At 38.0% G+C, this 14,488-nt stretch overlaps 1 protein-coding gene across 1 annotated transcript in view; it reads right to left on the reverse strand.

Annotated features, from left to right (window-relative positions):
- Positions 1–14,488, reverse strand: part of LOC128657000 (zinc finger protein 391-like) — a 132,036-nt gene that overhangs the window by 108,696 nt on the left and 8,852 nt on the right. Inside the window, exon 3 of the mRNA XM_053711215.1 lies at positions 1,664–2,278. Within this exon, the coding sequence (XP_053567190.1) occupies positions 1,664–2,270 (607 nt within the window). The 5' untranslated portion in view covers positions 2,271–2,278. The remainder of the gene's footprint in view (positions 1–1,663; positions 2,279–14,488) is intronic.

Consider the following 14,488-nt stretch of genomic DNA (forward strand, 5'->3'; position numbering starts at 1 on the left):
GGTATGAATGTAACCCTTTCAGCCCAGTATCCGTGACAGGGCTCTACTTGGGAGTTAAAACAGAGCTTTCGTGTAACATTAAGCAAAGCCTCTTGGTCCATCTTGCAACAATAACACTTGAGATAAAAAAAAAAATATATATATATATATATTTTTTTTTATTTTTTAATTTGCAAACAATATCGATTACTGTCCCTTTAAGGCACAACATATCTCAATTATACCGAGATTCAGGCGTAACAAAACCCCTCTGACACTCTACACCTCAACTATTCAGCTGAGGTGCCTACATGCCCCTGCTGACTAAAGATCTAAACGCACTGTCAGCAAAAGAAAACGCAGCCGTTCTAGCTCACTCCTGAACTCCTTCTGATCTTTACAATCTAGATGCGAAGCCGGAGACTACTTCCGACTGTCAGAATAAATTGCGTCTTTCCTCTTCTGAAAAGCGTGCATTCTCTATTAAACTGCCGCCACAGTGAAAAGGACCATCTCTCTGTAACATGGGAGGTCCCGGCGGCCATTAAAGAAAACAAACACGGCACTCCCCTGTTAACAAAAATTGCCACTGCAGATAGAAAAACTCCTGTAACTGGTAGCTACACCGGAATAAGGAGGAAAATAATTTACAGTCTGAGTCACCAAAGTAGGGTAAAACACAAACCCCTTCACTAACAAGTCATCTACTCTGTTTTTAAAATAATAAAATCTTGATTGAAGTAAACTTCTTTTCAGACAGCAAAAAACTTCACCTCCTCCTTGCACTGCAGGCAAAGAGAATGACTGAGTTTTTGGGTAGGGAAGTGATACTTAACAGCTTTGCTGTGGTGCTCTTTGCCTCCTCCTGCTGGCCAGGAGTGATATTCTCAACAGTAATTGAAGATTCTGCCATGGACTCACCATATCTTAGGAAAGAAAACATTTTGGATTTCATATCCCTTTAATATGCTCATCTAGACAGATTTCAAAAACAATATATATATATATATATATATATATATATATATATATATATATATATCTCTTTAAAGGGATGTGAAACCCACATATATTCATATATTCTTTCATGATTCAGGTAGAGCAGGCGATTTCAACCAACTTTCTAATTTACACCTATTATCAATTTCTCTTCGTTCTCTTGGTATCTTTATATGTAAGCTTAGGGGCCCGACATTTTTAGTTCAGCACCTGGGTAGTTCTTGCCAATTGGTGGCTAAATGTAAATTGCATACTCTATCTGAATCATGAAAAAAAAAATTGGGTTTCATATCCAATAACTACGTCTAGATTCTTGATAATATCTGGTTTCTTGATGATATCTGGTTTTATGGAGCCTAAGGATGTTTGTATCAGGACTATAATATTGGTCTCTCAGAATAGAGCTGTCAATCGGCTTGATGTTACGGTTTCATTTAAACGGTCAATTTCCAGTTACATGTATATTGCAGTGGTTAGACTGATCTATGGGAGATTAAAGGATAAATGGGTGACATATTTGACATAAGAGGTTCAAGATTTTCTTCTAAAACATCTGCAGTACAAGTGCTCTCTATCCTTGTACAAGAAGCAACTGATGTAATTTGCACATTACCCACTGCCCAACTGTAAGTATCTTTCATTGTTATTATTATTATAATTTTTTATGTAATAGTATGTTTCTTACCAAATAATACATTGGTTTGGGCACCAGATGCTACGGTTTCATGCAATCCATCAAGCTGTGCTTCTTTATGTTCCATTTTAGATTCTGTATTAGTTGAAGCATCCATGTACACTTTGTTGATCTGATGTCCACAAAAATGGCAATTAATAGCATGTGATACACCCACAGAAGTTAAGGCTGCAGTATGTTCAACATGATCGATAACATTTTCAACAACGTCACCTTCATTTAATGAAAGCACAATTTTCTTTGCATTATGTGTAGAGCTTTGCCCAGATGAAGTCAATTGTCTCAAACCTTGAATTTTTCTGGCTAAATTTATTCCAAAGACAGTTGGCGTTGCATGTCTGTAGAGACACATTTTCAGTCCATTTGAATAATAATTTCCTGGTGTGAAATGAAGTGAACACATTCTATAACGTGCCGTCTTGTTCGTTTCAATCACTCTGCTAACCATATCATCTATGCCATCATCAAATTGGCCGGTCGCAAGCAACCATTGACGTATATTTTCTGCACTTCTTGGAAACACATGTAGTGATGTGGCTGTAGTTAGTTTGGTTTTCTTGCTTGAGTTAGGGCAATCTTTCACAATGCACAATGCCATTTTATGTTCTGTAATACAAGATATTACATTAAATCAATCTGAATAAAATGAGATAAGGAAAGACAGTTATACCATAAAAAGTGAGAGAAAAATTAAGAAATAAACAGAAAAACAGGTAAGAATAGAATATGACAAAAAAATAATACAAATTACCAAAATGGGGTACAGCAAAAAAATAAAAAAGTAAAACAAAAAACTTAAGGGATACTAAACCCACATTTTTTTTTCTTTCATAATTCAGATAAAGCATGCAATTTTAAGTAACTTTCTAATTTACTCCTGTTACCAAACTCTGCTTCAGAGAGGAGACTGTTAACAATCCCTTGTCAGTATCACGTAAACTCTTACAGTCACAACATACCGCTGGGCTACCTACATACACCACCAGATAGCACACAGATATAGGAACCCCTTTAGACAGGGAGAACTGGGAAAGGATCTTCAGATATACAAAAAGTTCTTCAACGTCCCCACAGATTTTGGAGTTAAATTTCAAACTGTTGCTGCGCTGGTATCTCACCCCCTCCCAACTTAACACAATCTACCCGGGTACAAATGGGGCATGCCGGAGGTGATGCAGGGAACGCGGGAACTACATACATATATGGTGGCAATGCAGACTGATTAGATCCCTGTGGCAAATTGTAAAGACCCATCTTCAATCTGTTCTGACAAACTACTTTATACTAATCCCCAGATATGCTTTACTTAATGACTTACCAAAGATTCCCTGTAAACTTAGACTCCAATTGTTACAAATTGGCCCGATTGGAGCTAAATCTTTAATAGCACATAGTTGGAAAACACAGACTGCCTTCAACAACAAAAAATGTGGACAGACAGGGTCACAGAACTGTAACTCTAGAAGAATATGGTTATTTCAAACAGAAAAGATTGACATCGTTCCTAGATGGAACCTTGGGCACTGTACTATGATTTATGGCTTCATCTTATTGAAGCACTTTATTTCATATCCACACCTTTGCTTTAGCAGACACCGAGGTTACTCAATTTAAACACTTCTGAAAAAGCAATTCTATTGTCCTTGGAGCACTTAAGTCCACCTTCTGCACCCGGAGAGGGATGACTACCCACCACTTTCCACGGCTATTATATTACAAATGTGGATAGAGAGACTTGTTTCTTCAATAATAAGCGAGCATATCCCAGTTGTTGTTTAGTATACCTATATAGGCTAGTAGCTGAAAATGTAGGCAATATTGATGCTGTAAAAGTGGTTTATCAAAATTAAAACATGTATGGCTAATTGAAATCCTTTATTTTTTATTAAAACTATAAAAAAACAAAACTAACACTTATCAATGCGCACTATACAAGACATGAGTTATGAATATTTTACACTTCAATGTTCTATTTAAAAATTCATAGAATATTTTCCCCTATGTGAAGAACATAGGAATGTAAAATATTTACAGTAAAATATATATATATATATATATATATATATATATATATATATATATATATATATATATATATATGTGTGTGTTGCGAATAAAGTCCAAAATTGGGTAATACTAGCATTACCCGGGTAAAGCTGACATTACCCAAGCGGCTCTGGGTAAAGCCCAATGTAACATGATAAATCTTCTCCGAGTGTATTAAGTCACCACATCCAACATATGCACTGTGATTCACACATCTTCACTATCTTTTTTGCCTCTGCCTGGGAGGGAACAAGGGGGGCAGAAGCTGGTGCCTCAAATAATGTGCCTATAAAAAGCTTGTTTGAAGCAAATGCATGGAATCCGGCTGTTGCCTGTAATTGGAGCAAGTGTCTATTCTACCATTGGCTGGAAAAGCAGTCGCCTGTGAGCGAGGTAAAAGTGCCGGAAGAGGGGCGGAAGTATTCCCTGTGGGGCCGACCGGAAGGGACCTGTGAACTGCACTATGCTGGAGAGAAGTGAGAGGTTATCCCCTCTTCGATTGCAGCATAGGTCAGTGTACCGGAATCGGAATGTGAGCCACTGATGATAGTGGCGAGAAGCCACTCCAGAGTTGTGGTGAGTTACCCCACACATGCCATCACGCCTTTGAATAAGTCTGGACACTTTGTATATATCATACTATAGACCGAAAATTATCGTCTGAGTCACTGGGTTTCACATTTATTTCTTATAAAAAGCTTGTGCACATACAGAAGCTAGTGCCTCGGATAGTGTGCACATAAAAAACTTGTGCATATACAGAAGCTGGTGCCTCAGATAGTGTGCATATAAAAAGCTTGTGCACATACAGAAGCTGGAGCCTCAGATAGTGTGCATAAAAAAACCTGTGATTGACTTTCGGATGGGTGGAGCTGGCATAAGTGCACGCCGGATTGTGCTCCGTTGACAAGAGCAGCAGGCTACCTCTCCCACCCCGTATTCACCCTGCATTTGCTGCCTGGGAGCCCCCCGCTCAGCAGTCCAGATATTGGACCTCCGCTACTACAGGGAGTGCAGAATTATTAGGCAAGTTGTATTTTTGAGGATTCATTTTATTATTGAACAACAACCATGTTCTCAATGAACCCAAAAAACTCATTAATATCAAAGCTGAATATTTTTGGAAGTAGTTTTTAGTTTGTTTTTAGTTTTAGCTATTTTAGGGGGATATCTGTGTGTGCAGGTGACTATTACTGTGCATAATTATTAGGCAACTTAACAAAAAACAAATATATACCCATTTCAATTATTTATTTTTACCAGTGAAACCAATATAACATCTCAACATTCACAAATATACATTTCTGACATTCAAAAACAAAACAAAAACAAATCAGTGACCAATATAGCCACCTTTCTTTGCAAGGACACTCAAAAGCCTGCCATCCATGGATTCTGTCAGTGTTTTGATCTGTTCACCATCAACATTGCGTGCAGCAGCAACCACAGCCTCCCAGACACTGTTCAGAGAGGTGTACTGTTTTCCCTCCTTGTAAATCTCACATTTGATGATGGACCACAGGTTCTCAATGGGGTTCAGATCAGGTGAACAAGGAGGCCATGTCATTAGATTTTCTTCTTTTATATCCTTTCTTGCCAGCCACGCTGTGGAGTACTTGGACGCGTGTGATGGAGCATTGTCCTGCATGAAAATCATGTTTTTCTTGAAGGATGCAGACTTCTTCCTGTACCACTGCTTGAAGAAGGTGTCTTCCAGAAACTGGCAGTAGGACTGGGAGTTGAGCTTGACTCTATCCTCAACCCGAAAAGGCCCCACAAGCTCATCTTTGATGATACCAGCCCAAACCAGTACTCCACCTCCACCTTGCTGGCGTCTGAGTCCTACTGGAGCTCTCTGCCCTTTACCAATCCAGCCACGGGCCCATCCATCTGGCCCATCAAGACTCACTCTCATTTCATCAGTCCATAAAACCTTAGAAAAATCAGTCTTGAGATATTTCTTGGCCCAGTCTTGACGTTTCAGCTTGTGTGTCTTGTTCAGTGGTGGTCGTCTTTCAGCCTTTCTTACCTTGGCCATGTCTCTGAGTATTGCACACCTTGTGCTTTTGGGCACTCCAGTGATGTTGCAGTTCTGAAATATGGCCAAACTGGTGGCAAGTGGCATCTTGGCAGCTGCACGCTTGACTTTTCTCAGTTCATGGGCAGTTATTTTGCGCCTTGGTTTTTCCACACGCTTCTTGCGACCCTGTTGACTATTTTGAATGAAACGCTTGATTGTTCGATGATCACGCTTCAGAAGCTTTGCAATTTTAAGAGTGCTGCATCCCTCTGCAAGTGTCAGGATTTGACTTCCAAACTTTGCCTTTAAGTCAAATCTCCTCCCCATTCCTACACCCTATTTAGATCATTACTTCCAGTGTTCATTGCTTGATTATTGGATCACTGAGGGAAGTACTGCTGCTCCCTTTATTTCTGTTATCCATTTAAAGCCTAAAGTTATCATTGCTAATTTCAGTACTAATTCTTCAATCCTTATACCTCCACTTTAGTGTGACATCTGAACAGTGTTTGGGAACAAAGAGGTTATATTTATTAATTCAACCTGTAACCTGATTAACCATTGGATCTACAACAGCGCTGCAACTATCTCCGTGAACTAAGTCGGAACTTGGTGACGTCACCCGCTCTTCACTGATCAGCTGGATGTGCTACGCAGCTCCCGCTCTGCTCAGATCAGCTGTAGTCTGCGCGCCTAAAGACCGATGCTTCCGTGTTTGCAAACACAAAGTTCTACTCGATCCTCCTTTACTCCTTAAGGCACAGTAAGATATTATTACAACTTTAAGGTATGACTTTTTTCTCAATGACCTTAGACTCAGCATATCGTTATGAAATCAATGCGTAATATTATTCATTCGAATATCACTTCTACTTTGATTGAACCATATTTATCCTGCTTGTTCAAACTTTCTAAAACGCTAACTTTATGTATGAACAATATCTTGCTTCAAGTACATATCCACATCTTGATAGCCAGTTATGAAATCTTACCAAGAATTACTATTTCATTATCTGTTATTATCAAAGATAACATGTGTTTGTTAAGACTTACAACTTGTGTTATTTCCACCATTTAAATCCATTCAGATAAATTGCTACCATACTAAATCCTAACATCTAAGATATGATAATTGGGAGTTTATGGCAGCATACACTCAGTGAAGAAGTAACATATATTTTTAACTTTGTTAAAAGAGAATAACAGATTGTTACAGAATAATCAAGCCCATAAAAATAGTGAATTTTTTTTATATTCACAATTTCAGAATTGATTATGGATCCTGTTGAAATATCCAATCAAATTACTACATTAAATCAGAAAGTTGAAATATTAGCTCAAGGATTAACTGAGCTAAAAAATGAAAATAGCACATTAAAAAGGGTAATAAATGAATTTATCACTCAAAAGACTAATGAAATGCCTGAACCTCAGGTAAATCCTCCCATTCCATTTTCTGGAGATCGTACCAAATTTAGAGAATTCAAAAACGCCTGTATTTTGCTATTTTCTTTAAAACCTAGAACCTATCGCACAGAAAAAATTAAAGTTTTCACAGCCATCTCTTATTTGTCTGGCGAACCCAGAGCATGGGCAGACAGGTTTTTGGAATCTGAGGATCCAATATTAAATTCATTGGAAGATTTCTTTCGTACTATGGCTGTTTTATATGAGGATGTGAATAAACAACAGACAGCAGAGCAACGTTTAAGATCCCTTCGACAGGGCAAACGAGCAGTGGAAGACTACATAGCTGACTTTCAGTTATGGGCCACTGACTCACAATGGAATTCAGTAAGCCTAAAAAACCAGTTTCGGTTGGGCTTATCTGAATACCTAAAAGATGAGCTATCAAGAGTAGATTTCCCTGAGACTCTAGAAGCTTTAATCAAAGTATGTATCACCATGGATAGGAGATACCGTGAAAGGAGATATGAATAACATCAACAAGAAGTTACCCCCAAAAAACCATATCAAACTTATCCAGAAAAAGAAAAATATCAAGCAGCACCTGTACCCATGGAAATAGGCACTATCAGAGCTCCCCTCACTCAAGAAGAGAAACAAAGAAGACGCTTGGCAAATCTATGTTTATATTGTGCCAACAAAGACCATGAGGTGACCTCTTGTCCTATTCTATTACGCCAAAAGAAGGGTAAGTTGACAAATAACTGTCCTTCTGAATACACCAAAACATCCTCTCATCTATCCATTACCTTGTCATTACAGTGGGACCAACAACAAGTACAGAACGAAGCTATCATTGATTCTGGGGCTGATGGTGTCTTTATAGAAGATTCTGTTGTAAGGTTAAATAAAATTCCAATTATGCAGAAATCTGCTCCAGTTTTTGTGAGAGTCATAGATGGTTCACAGATTCTAAAAGGTCCTATTACACATCATACCATACCACTCTTAACCATAACACCTGATGGTCATAAAGAATATTTATCTTACGATATCATACCCAGTTCAATACACCCTATTATACTTGGTTTCCCATGGTTACAAAAACACAATCCATCAATTGATTGGTTAACAAACAACATCACTTTTGATTCTCAATACTGTCAGAACACATGCTATCCCTATGTAACAATAGGACAGATCACTTCCAAACTACCTGAAGTATATAACGACTACAATGATGTATTCAATCTAAAAAATGCTGAGACATAGGCATTTTGACTGTCCTATAGACACAAAACCTGGGGTTGAAGTACCTTCTGGAAAAATATTTCCTTTATCACATAAAGAATTAAAACATTTAAGAGATTACTTAGATGAAAATCTGAAAAAAGGTTTTATTTCACCATCATCTTCCCCCATAGCTTCAGCAATATTTTTTGTAACTAACAAAGATGGCACTTTGAGGCCAATCATAGATTATCGTGCTTTGAACGCAGTCACTATTAAAAACAGATACCCCTTACCACTCATCCCAGAATTAATTGAGCGTCTCCAGGGCGCAACTATTTTCACGAAATTGGACTTAAAAGGAGCATACAATTTAATTCGGATGAGATCTGGGGATGAGTGGAAAACTGCGTTTAAGACAAGGTATGGTTTGTTTCAGTACAATGTCATGCCATTTGGCTTGACAAATGCTCCAGCAACTTTTAAATTTTTCATTAATGAAATTTTTAAAGAGTTGATGGATGTTTGTGTAATAGTTTATCTTGACGACATACTAATATATTCAAAATCATTAGCTGAACACATGAAACATGTACGATGGGTCTTAGCAACATTAAGAGAACATAAACTCTATGCCAAAATGGAAAAATGTCATTTTCACAAAGACACAATAAAGTTTCTGGGATATATTATATCCCCGAGAGGAATTCAAATGGATCAAGATAAATTAAGTGCAATAGAAAATTGGCCCATACCTACTTCAATAAAATCTCTACAAAGATTTTTAGGGTTCACAAACTTTTACAGAAAAATTCATCAACCATTTCTCCACAATTGTACAACCTCTCACTCAACTTACAGGAAAGAAAAAATTTGATTGGGATCAAAAAGCTAACCAAGCATTTCTTCGCTTAAAGAAAGAATTCACAACAGCACCCATCCTTCGGTTGCCTGATCCAGAGACACCTTATGTTCTGGAAGTAGACGCCTCAAACGTAGGGATTGGTGCCATTCTTTCTCAGCAAAGAAAAGAGGATATTATACCTCATCCTATTGCCTATTACTCCCGGAGGTTAACCTCCGCCGAACAAAATTACTCCGTGGGTGATAAGGAATTATTGGCAATGAAATCCTCCATGGAACATTGGCGACACCTCCTTGAGGGAACCAGTGTACCATTTCAGGTGTACACTGACCACAGGAATTTACAATACCTCAAAAGAAATAAAACTTTGTCATCCAGACAAGTAAGATGGTCCTTGTTTCTAGACCAATTCAATTTCACACTTATTTACATCCCTGGAACAAAAAACATTAGGGCAGATGCTCTGTCAAGATCTTTTGAATTAAAGGAAGACAATGATACTTTATCACATATCATTCCTTCTTCTAAAATAATTGGTTTCACAACCATAACAACTTCTGATTTGTATCAAGCTCAACAAGCAGATAAAGCAATTCCTCCTATCTGCATAACAGATTCAGAAACAGGTCTTTACATGCACAAAGACTTAATATACGTACCAAACTCTCTAAGAAATCAGATCATTCAGCAGCATCATGAAACCCCCTTAGCAGGACATCCAGGTGTTGAAAAAACAACTGAAATAATTAAGCGAATGTATTGGTGGCCCCATTTGAAATGGGTTGTTCATGATTACATTTCTAATTGTCAGATCTGTGCAACCAAAAAGAAAGAACATCATAAACCCTATGGGTTTCTCTCTCCACTACCCATTCCCCAAAAACCGTGGGATATAATATCTTTGGATTTTATTGTTGACCTACCATTGTCACATGGACATAATACCATAATGGTTGCAGTTGATCATTTCACTAGATTAGCACATTTTATCCTATTGAAAAGAACTCCCACTGCTTATACAACAGCTATTGCTTTTAAAAATCATGTCATAAAATTACATGGATTACCTACATCTATAGTGTCGGATCGAGGAACACAGTTTACCTCAAAATTCTGGAGATATCTATGTAAAACTCTACAGATTACTTTAAAATTCACTACAGCTTTTCATCCACAATCTAATGGATTAACTGAACGTGTTAATCAAATTCTTGAACAATATCTCAGGTGTTTCATTTCATCTCACCAGGATGATTGGTTTGAATTATTATCTAATGCAGAATTTGCGTATAATAATTCAGTGAACAGTTCAACCAAATACTCACCTTTTTTTGCAACTTACGGATATCATCCTCGCACTTATCCGTCTTCTCTAAAGTGTTCTGAATCTCCATCAGTCTCCCAATATACTGACAGATTGAGGGAAGTCACTTCAAGTTTGCAAGAACATTTACTTAATGCTAAAACCACTCAGAAGTATTACTTTGACAAAAAAAGGAAACCAGCTCCTGTATATAAAATTGATGATCTGGTCTGGTTATCTACCAAAAACATAAAATTGCCAGTTCCTAGTAAAAAACTAGCAGACCAATTTATTGGACCATTTCCGATATCGAAAATCATAAACGAAAATGCTGTGACTTTACGTTTACCCTCTACAATGCATATCCATCCATCTTTTCATGTATCGCTTCTGAAACCCTATTTGGGTAAGGACTGTCCGCGCCTAAGTGACTTTCCAATGTCTATCACAGACCCTCTTGAATATGAGGTTGATGACATACTGGATTCTCGGAGACGTCACAGAACTCTAGAATATCTTGTTCACTGGAAGGGATATGATACTGATGAGAATTCCTGGATACCTGTTCGTGACTTACATGCCCCGGATTTGTTGTCTGCTTTCCATGCCGCTTATCCTTTGAAGCCTGGGCCTCGGAAGCCTGGAGGGGGCTCTTGACAGGGGGGATCTGTCAGGATTTGACTTCCAAACTTTGCCTTTAAGTCAAATCTCCTCCCCATTCCTACACCCTATTTAAGATCATTACTTCCAGTGTTCATTGCTTGATTATTGGATCACTGAGGGAAGTACTGCTGCTCCCTTTATTTCTGTTATCCATTTAAAGCCTAAAGTTATCATTGCTAATTTCAGTACTAATTCTTCAATCCTTATACCTCCACTTTAGTGTGACATCTGAACAGTGTTTAGGAACAAAGATGTTATATTTATTAATTCAACCTGTAACCTGATTAACCATTGGATCTACAACAGCGCTGCAACTATCTCCGTGAACTAAGTCGGAACTTGGTGACGTCACCCGCTCTTCACTGATCAGCTGGATGTGCTACGCAGCTCCCGCTCTGCTCAGATCAGCTGTAGTCTGCGCGCCTAAAGACCGATGCTTCCGTGTTTGCAAACACAAAGTTCTACTCGATCCTCCTTTACTCCTTAAGGCACAGTAAGATATTATTACAACTTTAAGGTATGACTTTTTTCTCAATGACCTTAGACTCAGCATATCGTTATGAAATCAATGCGTAATATTATTCATTCGAATATCACTTCTACTTTGATTGAACCATATTTATCCTGCTTGTTCAAACTTTCTAAAACGCTAACTTTATGTATGAACAATATCTTGCTTCAAGTACATATCCACATCTTGATAGCCAGTTATGAAATCTTACCAAGAATTACTATTTCATTATCTGTTATTATCAAAGATAACATGTGTTTGTTAAGACTTACAACTTGTGTTATTTCCACCATTTAAATCCATTCAGATAAATTGCTACCATACTAAATCCTAACATCTAAGATATGATAATTGGGAGTTTATGGCAGCATACACTCAGTGAAGAAGTAACATATATTTTTAACTTTGTTAAAAGAGAATAACAGATTGTTACAGCAAGATATCTCACTATTTTTGACTTTTCTGAGCCTGTCAAGTCCTTCTTTTGACCCATTTTGCCAAAGGAAAGGAAGTTGCCTAATAATTATGCACACCTGATATAGGGTGTTGATGTCATTAGACCACACCCCTTCTCATTACAGAGATGCACATAACCTAATATGCTTAATTGGTAGTAGGCTTTCGAGCCTAAACAGCTTGGAGTAAGACAACATGCATAAAGAGGATGATGTGGTCAAAATACTAATTTGCCTAATAATTCTGCACTCCCTGTAAGGATACAACGCGGAAGTCCTCAAGGCCGTACTAGCGAGGTCATCTGGAGATCGCTCATTGCAGTCCGTTCCTGCAGCTGTCTGGAGGTGTCTGGACCAGCTAGCAGTATCCGGGAGGTGTGAGTAGTCCCTGGCTGCGATTACTGGAGATCCAACAGGAGATAAGCAAAACGCAAGTATCCTATGCACATGCTATCCACTGTGTGTTATTAAATCTGCCTAATATATCAGTTGCTGGGGGCTCGGCATAGCGGCTAAACATAAATCCAGGAGTTTAAGCATGGGACGCTCTGCTGATATAAACTGAAGCACAGCAAAACTGCTTGGGAGTTACAGTGTATAGGGCAATTAATGGTATCCTCAAAGTGTTTGCAGTGCTTCCACAGTGCGTGCATTGGCTGCCAACAGCTGGTCGTTATACAATGCAGTATAAGCTGTGCCAAAGAAATGTTATGTTATGTATTGAACATTAACCTGCATGAGTATTATTGTCTCTAAATCTACGAATACACGCTGTCTTTATTAGCTTTAAGGAGCTTCGGGTTTTTTTTATACTGGAAACTATTTTTCTCCCTCTTTTAAGAGGGAAGAGTAAGACTGTGCTACAAAGGAACACTCAACAAATTCAGGAGTACCTGTCTTAACTAACATATGCATGAACCTTCAGAGAATTAAGGGACACGGGGTCTGCTGAAATTTTTTCCTTTCTCCTTGCATTTTATATGTATGACTTAAGTGGCAATTTTTTACTAAATTGCTTGGGTCCTTTTTTCTCCTCTTCATAACACCAAAGAAAAAAGGGGACCCATAGATGACAAGTCCTGAGTGCTGGAACATCTAATCTAACTATTTATGTTGTTTCCTGTATATATAGTGTATAGTTAAGCTGTTGTCAGGGATGGATCACTATCCTGCTGCCATATAGTTAAGAGCTCACAGAAGTGATGCTGTATGCGGAATGATTTTGTAAATCACAGTTTTTTTAATGAGCCTAGAGCATTAGACCCAGTGGCTTAAAATATCAGTAATCTGCTCTGGATAGTCACCTGGGGCCAGCCTTTATGCTGACAAACAAAAGCTGAGTCTAGGATAGCGAGAGATTGTTACACCCAGTAACTTGTTTTTTTTTTTGGGGGGGGGTTCTTTTTTAGGTACTATAGAAATGTTAAGTAGGAAATCTTTATTTTTAATTTGAGCATTAGTGATGGTATTCCTGTGAACAAGTACCCTAAGATAGAATATAATCCCTTCCTTCAGGTATTTACTTTCTCTATTTGAGTCATACTAGGTTATAAATTCTGTTAGAGAACCCGAAGTACTGCGTATATCAATGTGCTCTATATTTGGAACGAGATAGTGATTTTGTTCACTAAGTGGCGCAGAAGGCTCTCAAAAACGTATTAAAACTCTCTTATACTGATAACTGAGTAAAGACTATAATATAATTGGTGGTTCCTGTAGGGATAGGTGGTGATTCACAGCTGAAAGAGAGAGAGAGAGAAAGAGAGAGAGAAAGAGAGAGAGAGAGAGAGAGAAAGAGAGAAAGAAAGAGAGAAAGAGAGACTTTTCCACATTTTTCTCTTTTTTTTTTCTTGCTCTGTTTATTTCTATTTTTCTTGGTTTTTTTATTTATTTATTTTTGCCTTTAGCACCCCTCGAGTTCACAGTTTTATATCACATGGAAATATTTTTTTCACACACTAAACACAATTCTCCAATCATACCACCGAAACACAAAGAAGAATACTAGACAATGTTATACTAGTATAAGTAATGCACCTGAAGCTAACACTTCTACCACCCTGAATACAGAAACACCAAACCTGCTTATCCAAATACATTAGCTGAAATAATTAACCCACAATTTGATGCATTAAAGGCAGAGATGATCACTCTAGCAAGTGAAGTCAGTTTAACACCAGAATTGAGGAAGCTGAGGCTAGGATTTCAGATATGGAGGACAGAGTCAACGGCCAAGAGCATTCCCTCTTAAAGCATCAGCATAAAATTTATGTGATTCAGACAAGGCTTGAGGAGATGGAGGACCATGCTTGACGC

Source organism: Bombina bombina, chromosome 4, assembly GCF_027579735.1.
Source record: "Bombina bombina isolate aBomBom1 chromosome 4, aBomBom1.pri, whole genome shotgun sequence".
Taxonomy (NCBI): Eukaryota; Metazoa; Chordata; class Amphibia; order Anura; family Bombinatoridae; genus Bombina; species Bombina bombina.